The sequence below is a fragment of the Melospiza melodia genome, chromosome 14 (genome assembly GCF_035770615.1).
Source record: "Melospiza melodia melodia isolate bMelMel2 chromosome 14, bMelMel2.pri, whole genome shotgun sequence".
In the NCBI taxonomy this organism is placed as follows: domain Eukaryota; kingdom Metazoa; phylum Chordata; class Aves; order Passeriformes; family Passerellidae; genus Melospiza; species Melospiza melodia.
The window spans coordinates 2,884,330-2,901,385 of record NC_086207.1 but is presented as its reverse complement, the minus strand read 5'-3'; the positions used below and the strand labels follow the sequence as shown (position 1 = coordinate 2,901,385).

The 17,056-nt window shown below is 46.1% G+C and overlaps 1 protein-coding gene across 6 annotated transcripts in view; it reads left to right on the top strand.

Moving 5' to 3' along the window:
• FBXW11 (F-box and WD repeat domain containing 11) overlaps positions 1 to 17,056 on the top strand; it is a 58,127-nt gene that overhangs the window by 18,382 nt on the left and 22,689 nt on the right. For all 6 annotated transcript variants that reach the window (XM_063168432.1, XM_063168433.1, XM_063168431.1 and 3 more), the window contains 2 exons: positions 15,475 to 15,537; positions 16,604 to 16,829. In XM_063168432.1, the coding sequence (XP_063024502.1) occupies positions 15,475 to 15,537; positions 16,604 to 16,829 (289 nt within the window). The remainder of the gene's footprint in view (positions 1 to 15,474; positions 15,538 to 16,603; positions 16,830 to 17,056) is intronic.

Below are 17,056 nucleotides of genomic sequence, written 5' to 3'. Positions count from 1 at the left end.
GCCTTCAGTTACGCCTTTCTTCTACTTCTGTTTTTTAAAAAATATTTTTATCTCTCTTTTAAAACTCCACTTAGGTTTTGTTGGGCTTATTTACACCCTCCCAAGGTCTTTGGGGTTCTTAGAAAAGTTTTCAGCTTAATTGCATGCAGTGCCCTGCTCTTCTTTGCCTCTGTGTTCAGCCATGGCCTGTGTGGCCTGGAAGCTGTAACAGAGTTCATTCCCTGCAGGAACAAGAACTGTCTCACTTCCAAAGCTGCCACTGGGAGATCTCAGCTGGTTCCTCCACAGGCCAGACCATAAAGCTCATGCAGTGGCATTGTCAGACTCCTCCAGGCCCATTCTCCCAGGTCCTCAGAGGCTTGGGGCAGCACCTCTGCCTTCCCTGTCCTTCATCCTTGCCTCCTGTCCAGCTCCAGAGGTGCTCCTGGAGCTGCATTTTCCTTTTCATGGAGTCCCCATCCCCAGAGGTGGCACTCAGAGCTCTGGGCTAGGTATAGAACATAAGTTTCCCTTCTTTCAGTTTAAACACAGAAGTTTTCAGAAGGAAGTTTATTTTTTTTATTTATTGATGTTACAATTTAGTATTAACTTGCTTAAGCTTCTGTTTGTTTTTCTTTACTAATTTTGAGCTTCTGTTGATGTTTCTATTCTGATACCAGAGGGAAGCACAACAACAGAAAGTGTAGTTGGAAAAACTTGGAGTTGAAAGCTAAGAATTGAACATGAAAACTATTTAATCCTCTTTTTCCAGTACAAATTCAGGCACAGACATGATGCAGCTTTCTTAAAACCACAGAGTGCTGGAGATGGGCTCTGCTCAAACCTCCTCCTCCAGAGCATGAAATCACAAATGGGAGATGATGAGTGGCCTGTTGCTCTGGAGCTTGCATCCCTTTGGAAATGTTTCTCTCTGTAGCTGTTGAAATGGGTTGTCATAACCAGACAACTGTTTTGCTGCTTCTGTTGGGTCTGAAGTCATTTACAAATACCTTTTTGACATGTTTTCTGGTATTTTGCCTCAAAACAGTGGAACTGTTACCATTTCTTTTTGGAAACAGTCCAACAGCTCCATTAAAAAGAAATACATATTTGATTCCTTTTCTTTAAAGGAACAGAATGTTCTGTCCAATATCTGAAATATTTCTGCTTGTTCCCTGTGTTTAAACAGACTTTTCAGAGACACAGCTTTCAAACCCAGGCCAGCAGTGTAGAAGCAAATAAAACTCCCCATGATGGGTCTGGGGGCAGTGTGGCAGGGGGATGGCCTGGATTCCCCAGTTCCTTCACCTGAGGTAAAAATGGCCAGTTCTCCCTCTGGTAATCAGCAGTGCTGCTTTCCAGTGTGGTTCCTTCTGGCTGGAGTCTCCTCTCAGTGAAAAGTGACACCAGTTTGGGGTTTGTTTTCAGCAGTTTCTTGTAATAACTTTTCTTTTTTAGTTCTCAGTGTGGGTGTTACAGATTCTGAGGCCTGATCCAGCAGCTCAGTTTGGTGGCAGTTGCACATCCTGCAGGCATTTGCAAAGGGTAGCATTGCATTTTATTCCCCTGGTGCTCCAGGGCTTGGCCATCCTTGTCCTCTCCACCATATCCCAGCCTGTTTCCTTTGGAGAGCCTAAACTGGGATGAGCATTCTGCAGTCTGGGCATCCTTTAGAGTCACAGCAGCTTCTGGTGGTGCTTCCAGCTGGTGTGGCCAGCCATGGCTTGGTGCTGGATCCAGATACCTCTGCCCAGCAGGATGGGGAAATGTGAAATGTAGGGATTGCTTTTTCCAAGTGTGATTTGTTCTCCAAAGGAAGCACTTCTCTGGTGTCCTTCATGTATCTGAGTGCTTTGGGCTTCATGACTTTCATTTCTAACTGAGCCTGTTCATTCTTAGGGGCAAGAAGGGACCTTCTCTGTCTTGGGTCAGTTCTAGTGTTTGGTTGGAAATGGAAGTGGGTTGTTATTTACTGGAGTGAATCCCAGGATTGAGCTCTGAGCCAGAGCTTTGCATTCCTCAGCTGAGGAGCAGAAATGTGTCCTTGATGTGGGAGAAGCAGCAAAATGGAGTAAATATGTGTGAGTTTTGGTTCCTGATTTGCCTGGGACATGACGTGCATCTGTCACTTGGAGCTGGCTGTGGCTCCTGCCGAGGATTCCAGCTGTATTCCCTGTGATCACAAAGGGGGTGAGGATTCCAGCTGTATTCCCTGTGATCACAAAGGGGGTGAGAATTCCAGCTGTATTCCCTGTGATCACAAAAGGGGTGAGGATTCCAGCTGTATTCCCTGTGATCAGTTAGAGAGGGGTGAGGATTCCAGCTGTATTCCCTGTGATCAGTTAGAGAGGGGTGAGGATTCCAGCTGTATTCCCTGTGATCAGTTAGAGAGGGGTGAGGATTCCAGCTGTATTCCCTGTGATCAGTTAGAGAGGGGTGAGGATTCCAGCTGTATTCCCTGTGATCAGTTAGGGGGGTGAGGATTCCAGCTGTATTCCCTGTGATCAGTTAGGGGGGTGAGGATTCCAGCTGTATTCCCTGTGATCAGCCAGAGAGGGTGAGGATTCCAGCTGTATTCCCTGTGATCAGCCAGAGAGGGTGAGGATTCCAGCTGTATTCCCTGTGATCAGCCAGAGGGGGTGAGGATTCCAGCTGTATTCCCTGTGATCACAAAAGGGGGTGAGGATTCCAGCTGTATTCCCTGTGATCAGTTAGAGGAGGGTGAGGATTCCAGCTGTATTCCCTGTGATCAGTTAGGGGGGTGAGGATTCCAGCTGTATTCCCTGTGATCAGGTATGGGGGGGGTGAGGATTCCAGCTGTATTCCCTGTGATCAGTTAGGGGGGTGAGGATTCCAGCTGTATTCCCTGTGATCACAAAAGGGGGTGAGGATTCCAGCTGTATTCCCTGTGATCACAAAAGGGGTGAGGATTCCAGCTGTATTCCCTGTGGTCAGTTAGGGGGGTGAGGATTCCAGCTGTATTCCCTGTGATCAGCCAGAGAGGGTGAGGATTCCAGCTGTATTCCCTGTGGTCAGTTAGGGGGGTGAGGATTCCAGCTGTATTCCCTGTGATCACAAAAGGGGGTGAGGATTCCAGCTGTATTCCCTGTGATCAGTTAGAGAGGGGTGAGGATTCCAGCTGTATTCCCTGTGATCAGTTAGGGGGGTGAGGATTCCAGCTGTATTCCCTGTGATCACAAAAGGGGGGGTGAGGATTCCAGCTGTATTCCCTGTGATCAGCCAGAGGGGGTGAGGATTCCAGCTGTATTCCCTGTGATCAGTTAGGGGGGTGAGGATTCCAGCTGTATTCCCTGTGATCAGTTAGAGGGTGTGAGGATTCCAGCTGTATTCCCTGTGATCAGTTAGAGGAGGGTGAGGATTCCAGCTGTATTCCCTGTGATCAGTTAGAGGAGGGTGAGGATTCCAGCTGTATTCCCTGTGATCAGTTAGAGGGTGTGAGGATTCCAGCTGTATTCCCTGTGATCAGCCAGAGGGGGGTGGGAGCAGCCTGTGAAACCTCGTGGCAGTTTGGAGTCACCCGTGGTGGCCTCCCCTGGCTGGCACCATTTGGGTGCTGCCAAGCCCTGACCTTTCTGCTTGTGGGGAAAGAGTTTTGCTACTACAACCACCTGACATACAAGTGCTTTTTTTGGACTTTGTTGTTTTCAGTGGTTTTTGGAGAGCACTAAAGGTCATACACTTCATCCCCAAGCTGCCAAGTGTGCTTGAACAGAAGAGTGACCCCTTTCAGGAGCCTGCTCCTCTTGGTGGGGAGTTCTCTCATTGTGGGCTTCTCTTCAGAAGCTGCCAGTATTCAGAAGTCAGTAATTGACTTCATCACTGATCTTCATGAGCCAGATGAGGTGGAAGTATTGAAATGAGTCCCTCTGAGATACATCACTGCAGAAGGGACCTCTGAACACACCAAAAGTGATGGGAGCTTGGAGATCCAGTCCTTACTCCTTTGGGTGACTTGCTGGCCTGCCTTTTTTGTTGTTGGTGTTTCTGTCCTGTTCCATTCAGAGATCCCAGTCTGTCCACTCCACACTGGGCAGGATATGTCCCTGTGGAGGGAAGTTTTCCATGGTGAATTCATGGATCACCACAAGGTACTGGCAAATCCAGTGCCCATTGCTCAGAGCTGCAAGAGTGGATGCAATGTCAGACATTAATTGTGTCCCTCACAAAGCACAGCACAGTCCCCCTAAGCCTGAGAGATTTCACAAGTGGTGGGCAGGGGCTGTTATTGCTGATGGCTCTGCTCAAGTGTCTGCAGAAAGGATGCTGTTAGCCACAGCCTTGTGTTGATGCTTTCTCAGCCTCCTGTGGAAGAGAGGATTTTTTCTCTCTCTGATCCTGTTATGGTGGAAAGAAATGTGTTAGGAAACGTGCCTTGCTCCCTGCCTGCCTTCTGGCAGTGCCATGCTCGTGCTGGGAGGGATGGAGGAGGGAAATCTGCCCAAGGAGAGGAGGGAGATGCAAGGCAATCTGTTCTGGTTGTGTGTGACAGTCCTCTTCCTTGCAGGTCTTGTCTCCTTCTCACAGAGGAATTTTCTAGGAAGCAGAAATGTATAATCAAATATTTCCTACCAAGATTGAAATATGGCATTTGTGCAGTGTCTTTGCACTGCAGCCTCCTCATCAGACCCCCCTGGCAGGAGGGTGGGTCCCTTGCTGAGGAGGATTCAGCAGCTGTGTGAGTGCCAGTGTTGATGGCTTTGCTGATACTGGAGGTGCCACTCTGAGTCTTCATCAGGACACTTACCCTCTCCAAGTGAGAGACTCCTGGTGCTTAGCACACTGCCCCTTCCCAGCTTCCCCTGAGCCTCTGTGATTTGCATCTGATGAGTTGGAGTTGTTGTGTGGGCCTTCAGGACTCACACTGAAGAGTCTTTACATAGGTGGTATCAGAGTCAAGGGTAGCACAGCTGGCTGCAGACACAGCAGGGGATTGAGCAAATTGTACCAATCCCCATCTGGCAGGGCTGGGGGAAGTGCTACAGCAGAGAAAGGAGGAACTATAAAGTGAGCTTTTTACTCCTCTGTGTAATATTTCTGTGGCAAAAAGGTCCTGTTTGCAAAGCCTCACTGCTCTGTGGTGCAGCATGGTCTTCCACTGTTCCCAAGTGGATTTTGGGATTCCTGAGAAGTTTGAGGTGAAGCTGTGCCCTCGAAGAACAATGCTGTAACTGATTTGTGTTGTCCTGAAGTATCTGTGAAATCCTCTTTCAGCCTTGCTGATTTACCCTTCCCAAAGACCCTGCAGACTGTGGGGCTGCCCCAGGAAGCAGAGCTGGGACTCCTGGGGCTGTCCCTGGGTTCAGAAGCTTTCCAGCAGCTTTCCTGCCTCCTGGCAGGCCCTGGGGCAGGGATTGTGCTGGCACTGCCAGGGCACAGGGCTGGGCTCGGGGTGCACAAGGTGTCAGCTGGCCCTGCCTTTGGTTTGCCCTGTGCCACAGCTCTGCCACCTCTCCCACACAAGAAGCTGTGCTGTGGCACTGATGGTGTGGTGTGGATTGACAATAATCTTCCCAAGCCAGGAACCTGACACGTGGGGCAGCTGTTCCTGCTGTTCTCACATCCTCTGCTGCAGAGTCCCACAGTGAGGTGCTGCTGTATTCATCAACTGGATCTTGAAGTTGTAGAGAGAGAAGGGGTGCTGACCTTCCAGGTCAGGAACATTTACCATCCATTATATAAATCATGTGAAATCTAAATTATGCAATTGCACATGCCTTTGAAAAGCCAGATAGAATCAGCACTCAAGTGCAGAGTGTCTGCCTATCCCCAGGCAAGGCTGGGTGGATATTTTTAAAAATTTGAGTATTTTTTTACAACTTGTATCACTGAAGGCCTTTTCATTTAGCTGCAGTTAGGCTGCAGCCCTCATGGAGATAAGATTTTCTCCACGTTCTGGGTTGCTTGGATATCAGCAGTTCCAAACCCACACTGAACCTGTGCATAAAAAGCTTGTGTTTCAGGCAATTAGGGAGTGATTAGAATTTCCTGAGGAGTTGTGAAGATTAATCCATTTCTGTGAGCTGCTAAGTCTGGAAGACCCTGCTCTACATCTCTGGAGGGAACAGCTGGACTTCCAGCAGGACAGGATTCTTCCTTGGGGTAGCTTGCTGGTTCTTGGCTGCAGTTGTATTGAATTTTCATTGTGGTGGCTGCTTTTTTCTGTATTTCTTTTGTGTGCAAATACCATCTATTTTGCAAAAGATGAATAATTGAGGGTTATTGCAGGTTTAGTATTTCAGACTGTCCAGTGGCTTTCAGTAACCTTTGTGTAGCTTTCCCTGTAAAAGTTTGTATAGAAGCCTGTTCAAAACCTGCTTAAAGTTTTGCAGTGTCTGAGGCCTTTGAGTGTCCCCTCCCTCTCACAGCTCCTCAAACCCCTCGTGCTGAGGGTTGTGCTTTGGGCTGACAATTTGAGGTAACTCCCTTTAGTTTGATATGGAAACAGCAGGAGAGATCTGAACCCAAATTCCCTCTGGGAAACCAGGAATAATCTTTGAAGTATTTTAACTTTGCACCAGGCAGCCGAGTTGCAAATGTGTAGTTAATCTTAACAGAGGCTAATTTATTTTTGATGAATTTGAACTGATCTAATTACTAGCTTAGCCTGAAATTTGCTTCCCAGATGTTACTTACCCTGCCTTGAATCTGGAATACCGTTAACATTTATTAATTCTGTGGGGCAGAGTGTTGTCTTCTGCCTTGTTTACCCCTGAATGTGGTGTAGAGAAAAAGGTCCAACTTGTGGAGCTTTTGGAGTTTGATTTTGCCTTGCCGTGGTGTGGAGGTGTCCATCCAGGCCCCGGGCTTTGGGAAGGTGCTCCATGGGAAAGGCAGAGCTTGCAGGAGGGGATGGCAGGGTCTGAGCTGGGAGCAGCAGGGCTGGTGGAGCAGTTGGTGCTGCAGGGATGCAGCCGCTGCCTCTGGAGCTGGAATTCAGCTGCTGTTCTGTGCTCAGCCCTCGGTCAGATGTGCGAATCTGAGCAGTCAGCAGTCGAATGCAACTTTAAATAGTTTGTTTTACTTTTACAAGTCCTGTAAATGACGAGATGAGTGGAGCTGAAGAGGTCTCTTTGCATCTGCTCTAAAAGGAAGAAAAGCGATGATAATCTTAAGCCAGTATTTTCCCTTCAAGTTTTCTTTTTTGGGTGCTTTTTTAATACAGGAAATAAAAGCTAAATCAGTTTCTTACTCGACATTGAGATACTTTCTAAGGTAGTAAATATGACTTAATGTTTTCATTATATATGTTAAAAAATCCCAAAAGCTTGACATACCTAATCCTCCTAACTGCCTACCAAAATCCAGTTATTAGAGTAGCTTTTGATACAGTTACAGGTGCAGATGTTGTGAACAAGAGTGTAACATGGTGTAATCAAAGCTTTGAAAACGTAAGCTCTGCTTTTCCTTCAGAACTTTCAGTGAGTTTGCTGTATAAGGGACATGGTTTGAAGTTTGCCCTGAGCTTTAAAAGTACAGAGGAAAAACTGTTCTGCTTTGGGATGGATTAAGATTAAAAGTGCAGATTCTGCCTAAATAAGTTTATCTCGAAAATAGATGAACCATTAGTGCAAAACTGCTGCTAATAATTGTGGCTGAGAACTTGTGGTAACTTCTTTATTTAAAAATATAAATTGAAAAAACAAATCACTACCTTGCTCCTGACATCTGTGTACCTTCCTACAGCCTGTTTGTCAGGGCCATGTCTCTGGTTTAAACATTGTACTTTTAAGAAAAGGTTATTCACAGGCAGAAGGGATTTGTCTTTTGAAGTATTTGGCCTGTAGGGCAGTGACAGTTAATTGTGAGATGTTTTAGGCAAGTGACTGCAAGTGTTATCAGTGATACCAGTGATAAGCTTGATGGCTGCTTTGATTCCCATTTGAGTGTTGAGATTTGCTGCTGTGGCAGGAATGGATTGGGATTCCTGCACACATCAGTGCCTGCCAAGGAAAGCTGAGTGACTGGGCAGTGAAAGGAATGAACTGAGACACCTGGAAAACAAACACCACTCTGAGCTGAAGGGGCAATTAAAGCTCCTGTTGGGCTGGCCAGGGCTGGGAAAATGAATCCAGTTTTCCTCTGGGTGAGCCTCAGGTGAGGCTTTGCAGAGAGCCTTGACTGAAGCTCCTCTTATTGCTGGCTGCTCTTGTGCAAGCTGGGAGATGATGATGATGATGGTTATTATCAATGATTGAAAATTTCCCCCTGGCAGCACAAGCTGAGCTTGTGGGCACCTTAACCCCCAGCCCTGGCTGAAGTGCCAGCTGTTTTTGCCATTTCTCCTGCATCACAGGTGCTCTGTGTCTGAGGGCAGGTGGACACACAGTGCTTTTTCTGTGTTTGGGCTCTGGTTTCCATCCAGCATCAGGGTTTGCACCATGTGCAGTTTTGCAGGCCGTGCTTTGGTGCTGGAGTGGTGCAGGGATGAGTCATCAAATTGCTACAATTACACAATTCCCTGCTCATTGTCCTTGTAAATACACCGTGGTTTTATAGCATGGGTACAGGCAGGTTTGGGTTACTGACTCTTTACTCCAGACACTCAGAACATTAAATGAGAGTTTAGGGTGTCTTTGAAACAGTTCTTGCAAGGAAGGTGTTGTTAATGGGATCCTGCAATACCTGTTGAGGTAAGGCTGCCCTTAAGACCCAGCCAGTTACTGCATATTTAAAACCCAACCAAACCAAATCAAACCCCCACTGGATGTCTCTTGGGATTGCAGTAATTACATTGTTTTTCTGGTGACATCAGCCTGCTGTGTGGAAATGGAGGCGTGCTGGAAAATAGCTCTGAACTTGGACAGAAGTGCAATTGTTTTGTTTCTTATGACAACCTACACTGAACTAACTAAGTCACTAAGTCAGTCAGTGAATATTTTTGATGTAAATCTTTCTGAGGACATGTGATACGTTATTTCAGAAGTTGTAAAAGCCCCAGAATGACTTTCCTGCTACAGTTCTCCATCATCTGTGGCCCTTCACAGGCTGGGGTAAGGATTAAATCCTGCCCTGCCAGGCAGGCTCAGGCTGCAGTTTGGGCACAGAGCTGCCTGTAAAGGATGTGCCATCACCAAAGGCTCATGGTGCATTTGGAGTCCTTGCTGAGTTTCATGGAATTGGATCAGAAAAGTAATCCTGAGCTGCTGAGCATTTTCATGTGTAATTTCAGTTTCAAAAGAAGTTATGTGCTGTGACTCTGGGTGCTGCCCCCACTGACCTGACTTGTGAGGGCCACCAGGGTCATCAGAGGGATGGAGCACTTCTCCCATGAGGAAAGGCTGAGGAAATTGGGATTGTTCAGCCTGGAGAAGGGAAGGCTGCAAGGAGATCTCATTCTGGCCTTCCAGGAGCTGAAGGGAGAGGTGACTGAGCATGGAGAGAGATGATTTACATGATTTTATTAGTTTCATGTGAATTTAGATATTCTGAATACTCAGAGATACACAGTTTTATGTGTTTTATAGAAGTATATACACACACACAAGATCAGTGAGTTAATTCATAATAAGTTTAAGGTGAAGACTGATACTCTCAAAGGAAAGTTAACATAGTGGTATTAATTGTCAGTCATCAGAGCATTGGTGATTAAGCAGAGTGATCTCCTTAGTGACTGCTTGTGGTCTTTGGAACCTGCAGAAATGACTGTTCTGGAACATGTAGGTGAGGGATGGCTTGAGGTTTTCCTTCTTTGAGCAGAGGCAAGAGCAAGCAATTCTAGTTTTGGGAGACTTATTGCTCTGGCCAAAACCTCCTGCAAAGCAAACCCTTGAGAGGTGTCAAACTGGGGTATGGAAGAGCATTAGGTATCTTCTAAAAACTTACCATCTGTAACTTGTGGTCAAACTTTAGTTTGTAGCAGCTTGAAACACAAACTGGGGAACTGTGGTGCTGAATTCAGCATGTCTTCCTTTTGACTTTTTGGTGGTTAGTCAGAGGCCAAATAAAAATTAATGCCCTATTTTCGGTTCCGAGGGTTTTTTTCTAATTTTGCCTTCAGCTGTTGGCTCTTGGTAGACTCTTTAAGTATTTTAAGTATATTTTTGTCTGAACTTCCAGCAATAGCTGCACTAAAATAAAACCTGGCAACTGGGAGAGCAGCAAGCTAGGTAAGAATTGAAGCATGTTCAGCCTAATTCGTGCAGATCCCCAGTGCTTACATAAATAGTTTAGTTTAAGCTGAAACAAGCAATTACTAATACAGACATCAAATATAGACATGGCTATGGTCAGCAGTGTAAACCTTCATGTTTGGTGGACAGCCAGCTGTCCCTGGGGGCCAAGGAGGCCAATGGAACTTGGGGACATCAGGACTTTTATGTTTCTTCACAGGCAGATTTTGAGGAGAGTGAGAAGGGAGGGATTTGGTCCTTGCTGTGAGAGAGGTTCGTTCCCATCTTGTGCAGTCTAGGTTAGGGGTTCTCCAACTTAATTTCATATTTGTGCTCCAGAACATTTTTACTGAGAGCCTCTCCATAGTTAGAAGAGGAAAATCCCCTCTAATCCCTGATCAAATATGAAGATGTTGTTAGTAACCATTGTTTAACAAGTTCCTGGGTCAGCAAATACTGCCCATTTCTCCCCGTGGAGATGCTCATTCCATTTGGAAATGCCCTGAAGCCTTTGGCAGTTTCTGGCTCTATTAAAAGCAGGAAGCCATGAGGGGCATGTGCTCTTCACTTCTGGCTGGTGCAGATGGCAGCCCAGCACTGCTGCTGGCTCCAGCTGTCCCAGAGGATGGCAGATTCCTCTCTTGCCCTGGGAAATGTGTGTGGGACCTCCACAGTCCCTGTGGGGCAGAGCTGGCTTCAGGAGGGCATTGAAGCTGCAGTGCTGTGTACTCCACCTGCAGAGTTTGATTCTGAGGTATCCAAGTATGTATTTGTTATTTTGTGTTGGTTCTTCAGCTTCTTCAAAATCAGATGTGGTTTGTTAAAGGCCATCAGAATCTGTTCAGCTGAATTGTTTTAATTGGTTTTGCTTATTTTGTAAGTTTAACTGAAATTTCCTGGTGGTTTTTTCCAGAGAGTGAGAATCTTGTGAAAAGTTAGACCGTTGAAGACTTAGCTGGGTCTTTAACTGGGATGGGAATTACTGCTGTAGTTTCAAGGGCAGTGAGACATAGAAATTCTTGCTTCCTTTCCCTTTCATTAAAGCTCAAATATAAGACTCTCTTCTTTTTTTTCAGGGCAACAGAGCTGTTGTCTTGTTTTGTCCATGCATCCTCTGTATCCTGTGAATCTTTTATTTGTCAGGGAAAGCTTTATTATCATCAGAGAAACTTAGCAGTGCTGTGAGCCTTGCTCAGTGCTGAAACTTGTGTGTCCTGTCCCAGTTCCCAGGATTTCCTGCTGTCACTTCCATGATTGCTCTCCCATACTGGAGCTCTCAGTGGCTGCAGAGCAAAGCTGCCCCTGGCTGTTCTCCTGCCCAGGCAATTGAGTGACTCAGGGCACTCCCAGAACCCAGTGCAACCCAGGCTGAGAGCAGCCTGCTGGAAATCTGGAGCAGCCTCTCCAGGTTTGATGGATTTCTGCTGGAAAAGGTGCAGCTTTTCCTGCTCCTTCTGAGGGAGGGGAGCCTTGCAGTGCCACTCACCTGCAGGAAAACACTGAGTGCTTTTGCCCCTCACAGCCTCAGATCTGTGCAACTGCTGTGCTTTAGACATCAGATGCTGCCTGGTATCCAAGGATCTTAATTGAAACTGTGATTTGTGGAGTTATGGAATACCTACAGTATCTTTGCCTTTGGGAATCATTCATAGTTCTTTCTGTTTCAGAAGCTTTTTGTAATCTCCAAAAGGAATTAGCTTGATGTAATCAGGGTTGTCAGAACCTCTTTCTCTCCAAGTAACTTGTGAACCTGTTTTTGCCACAGTTTTCTGCACCCCATAGAAATCCCATAAAATTAAAGTATTGTGGAGCAGAAAGACTAAGGAAAGCCTGAAGTTTCTGTGGGACTAAGCAAGGAATGTGGGATACAAATCTCCAGGAAATGAGCTTTTAAACTTGCCCAGCTTGTGGAGCAATGTGTGAATTTTACTGCCATTTCTGGTTACAGTCAGTGGAAATAGAGGCTGGGGCTTTGCTCAGTGTAACTCAATTCATTTGGGTTTCAACAACTGTGAGGCAGCAACAAACCATCCCAGCTTGGACCCATTGTTATCTCCTGGCTGTCACTGCTGTTCCCAGTAGGGATGGAGAGCACTTACTCCAGGCTGACTAATTAAGGAATGACAGCTGGTTGGAAATAATCATTCTACTTTTGCAAGAGCCATGAGCAACTTCACAAGAATTCCTGGAAGAAATGAACCTATAAACAAGATGAATTGACAATATTTAGAAACTCTTGCCCTGTGAGAAGCTGCAAGGCTCTTGTGGAGGTCAGAATCACACTTGGAGAATGTCTGCAGGGCAGCTCAGCCTTGCTGGGGTCACTGGGATGAGATGCCAGTGCTTCCATCAGGCCTTGGAGCTGTTGAGCAGCAGAGCTGGGAGAATTGGGGTGAATTCCGTGGTGATGGCACTTCAAAGCCACGTGGGAAAGCAGCTGGGTGGGGTGAGCAGAGGTGCCACTGAGGGAAGGGAAGAGCTGCCCTTGGAGATGCCTATTGGTGTTCTTGCACAAGGACTGGTGACACCATCTGTCAGGAATTCTGAAATCCTTCTTCTGCCAAGTGCTGGGAATGGACAGGGCAGATCAGAGCTGTCTGATTGCTTCCTCCAGCCAGCAGGGCAGGACCCCATCACCTCCTGCTCTCCAGTCAGTAGGCTTAAGTGTTGGAGAGAGAGATTGGAGTCTGAATTGGGATGGGTGTGATGGGGGAATGACCCCAAAATGAAGTGTTTTAAGAGAAGCAGAGCAAGTTTATTAGGAAAAGAAGATATAATAGGGAAAACAAGATATGTATTTGGGAGCAGAAAGGGAAAGGATGAGGGATTTAAAAGCTCTAAAATTCAGTAAGAAAGTGTGGAATGAGTCAGGGTGGGAAAAGAGTAGATGTAGTAGTAGATGCCATTAAATGAATGCAGCTGTCAACTTCCTGGTGAAATATCTGAATACCATGTTCATTTCCAGCCTAAAATACAAGCTGAGTTATCTGCCCCCACACTCATGGCTCACATGGTGACAGGACATGAGTGTCTCTGGGAGCAGTGCATTGGAGTCCCCATCCCTGGAGGTGTCCCAGGAACACCTGGAGGTGGCACTCTGTGCTCTGGGCAGGGGACAGGGTGGGCATGGGGCACAGCCTGACCTCAGTGCTCCCTGTGGTTTTTCCAGCCTTAATGGTTCTGTGGTCCTGTGAGATTGCAAGGCTGTAGCCTCTCCCACAGCCTGCTGCCCAGGTCTTTCCCAGTTCAGTGGAATTGAGTAGGGCACAGCACAGAGGGAAACTCACTGTACAGTCTGCTGATGTGGAAATCTGATGGTTTTGGTGACATTTGTGTCCCTGCACTCTGTGTCACAGTGTGCTGTGCTCTAGTTCTATTGGATGTTCATAGAATGACATCATGTTTAGGAGGCAGTTCTTAGGAAAGCTGGCAAAGATCTCTGAGATATTTTCTGATAAAGGGAGAAATGCAATGGCAGAGTCCCACCATAGCCTGCTGAAGGAAAGTTAGGGCATAGATGGATAAAATGTGAGATTTCTGCTGAATTTGCTGACCAAAGCCACCTGTTTGATATTCTCAGTGTTCTTGTTTGTAGCTGCCAGGATCCATGGGTTTATTCAGCCTTCAGCTGCCAAAGGACACGAGATGTTCCTTACTCATTTAAGGACACGCTAATTGGATGCACAGTTAACAACATATAATCACTCTAATGAGTGTTTTTACATATTCATATTGAAATAAAATCAAATCAGAGACACCCTGCATTTCCTGGTGGCATGTTTGCTTTCCAGGATGGTGTAACTGGTGTGGGCTGGCTGGTCCCAGTCAGTGAGGGGCTGCTGTGAGTTCCCTCCTGGGGAGGATCAGCCCTTGCACTGCTCTGTGCCCCAGTGAGAGGGGCTGGTTGGGACTTGTGAATAACTGGGATGGCCCTGCAGAGACTGTGGCTGCAAGAACCGTGGAAGGTGTGGCTGTCCAGAAACACTCAAATCCATGCTTTCGTAGAGACACCCCAAACATCTCCTGCCTTTATTCCTTTCTGGATTTCCCTCCAGCCACCTCCTGGGTTTGTACATGTTGCTGTTTTGTGTCATGAGCAGGCAGTTGAGTCTTTCCATCACCTGTGGGCACAGTTTTATCCTGCCATCCTCAGCCCATGTGCCATGTGTTTTCCTCTCCTTCAGAGAGGGCCCAGGGTAGGCTTGAGCCAAGGCACTGGGCAGGGGAGGGAGGGTTGCTGTGGGCAGGACACTGCTCATTTTCCAGGTTCTCTGGTTTGTGCAGCACATCCTTGTGGAGGAAAGAGGAGGAGATGAATGCTTTTGAGATGGAATTGTGTTTTGAGTGGGGGTGGATGCAGTTTCTAAGGAGTTATCCATAATCCAAGATGGTAGGAGTAAGGGAATTGTGTGACTTACTCCATTGGATGTTTTAGCTGGGCTCCTTGTTCCTGTTGAGACAGAAGGGAAGAAGGCTGAAATAATTGCAGGTGTTTGAGGACACTCAGTTTGTCCTGCTAACCCTCTGCCAGTGCCCTGGGCATGGGGATGGGGAGGGCAGGGCTGGGGGAAGCTGGAACTGCCTGGCAATGAGGGACTGGGGAGCAGGGAGGAGAGGTGGTGGTGGTGTACCATGGGCAGCAAAAGGGAACAGCTCATCAACAACAGGGACAGAAAAGAGACAACTACTTTGGGAGACAGGGGTGAGCTCAGAGAAACGTTTGCAGCTGCAGCTTTGTGGAAATGCTTCCATCTTTCATTGGTGAAGGAAAGGGAGGGAAGCAATAGTAAGGATCAATTCTGGTTTGGGCAGAGCATGCAATAAAGGCAGGGGTGACTGCCAAGGGTTGTAGGCACAGCCTGGGCAGTGAATTGCAGAGATGTTCTGCAGAGAATGATCCCTATTCCTAGAGCTGGGAAAAAAGCATATTCTGTTGCATGTAAGTAGTGTATAGTGATTTTTTTCTTTTTTTTTTTTTTTTTTTTGCCTAGCTGTATGCAATTTAACTTTGGCAGAAAGTGCTGGTTGAATACATTGACAGGTTTAATTGCTTTGGCTTGAGTAGGATGAAAGTGAATTTATTTCCCAGTGAGAAAAGCGTTGAAAGGCTGCATGAAAACCTGTCAAAGGAAATTGAAGCGGGGTTGGGGAGTTATCTTTACAGTAAATGGAATTGATAAACATGTCAGTTAAAAGGGGAATTTATTTATAAGACTCAGGTTTTGTGGCCAGAAGTCTTTGAGAATTCCATTCACTGGGAAAATGAATTTTATTTGTTCAATTGATTTGCTTTTTTGTAATGCTTGTAGAGCAAGAAATTGTCACAGAGTAAGAAGCTGAAGTAATATTTGTTCTTTTTTTCCAGAACACGTCAGTAATGGAGGATCAGAATGAAGATGAGTCTCCAAAGAAAAATACCTTGTGGCAGGTAGGACTAACATGGATGTAGAAGGAGAGGTGCCAGGATTTTGTATGTTCCTGCTTTTGAGAAATGGCCAAATCTTGGTCTGCATAATCATCCTTGGATGTAGTTGGCTGTATCCTCCTAAAATTAGCTCAGCCTTCAAGTGAAGGATGGTGCCAGTGGATAATCCTCAAGAAATTATCATTTTTGCTCAGATTTTATAGTTTGTGCTGGCCTTGGAAGGACAATGCTCTGTCAAAGCAACCTTGGGAATAAAGTTAATTTATATTTCTGAGCATGTGACTGTTGTTTAGAATGAGAAGTTCAACATGGCAAGGACTCACAACCCGTTTGCTTTGAAGAAGTTTGGGAATATTCTGGAGCTCCAATTGCTCCCCAGCAGCCCCTTGGCTCCTGAGGGGCTCAGAGGAGCTGGCACCACTCTGAGCTGTGCTCAGTAATTAGCAGTGGCTCCTGCTGGGGTGTTCTGGGCCATCCTGATGTGGAGCTGAAGCTCCTGGGATTTTAATGAGGTGTTCATGTGCATGTCCCAAACATTGACAGGAGCAAAAACAAACCAAGCCCTTGATTCTCAGCTTTTATTTGAGGACAACCAGTGCAACACTGACATGAGGGTCTCAAATTCTTATTTTAACTGCCAGAATCTGAGCAGAACATTTGTGGAGACAATCTGCAATGTGCCTAGAAACCACTGCTTTGAGCTGGGAAAGGTAGTTCTAAAAACAATTACATCCTTGGGGTTTAAGTGGTAAAAAGTGTAAGGGAGGAATTCAAGATTTTCACTGTAAGTAGTAATTTTGGGAGCAAAGGCTATGAAAGACTTCAAAAAGTCTTTGAAATTCATCTGATGTAACTCATTTCTTGAAGAATGTGTTTTAAAATTAAGTTTTGATTATTTCTTTGCATCTTCTTACATGTTCTTCCTTGAGAGACATTTTATTAAGCTGTTCCTGTAGCTTATATATAAATACCAGTATTTCAATATTGGTATTTATATGTATTTAAGTATATAAATATCAATATTTAAATGTACACTAACATATAAATAATGTTCCTTTTCCAACCCCAGATAAGTAATGGAACTTCATCTGTGATTGTCTCAAGAAAAAGACCATCGGAAGGAAATTACGAAAAGGAAAAAGACTTGTGTATAAAATACTTTGACCAGTGGTCTGAATCAGATCAAGTGGAATTTGTGGAACACCTCATTTCCCGGATGTGTCACTATCAGCATGGACATATTAACTCCTACCTGAAGCCCATGTTACAGCGGGACTTCATCACTGCGCTGCCAGGTGAGGCCAGGGCACGAGCAGGGGCTCCCCTTGGGGACATCCCTGCATCCCACTGTCCCTCAGAGAGCCTCTGCTGCTCCCGGTGCAGGGAGGGGCAGCAGGGTGCTGAGTCCCTTCTGTGATTGATGGTGTTGGCCACTGGATGCCAGTGTTGTTCCACGTTAAAGCAGTCGGGCTGGTGTAGCCCAAAGGATTTGTGCTGGAGTTGGAACTGAGCTGTCACAAAA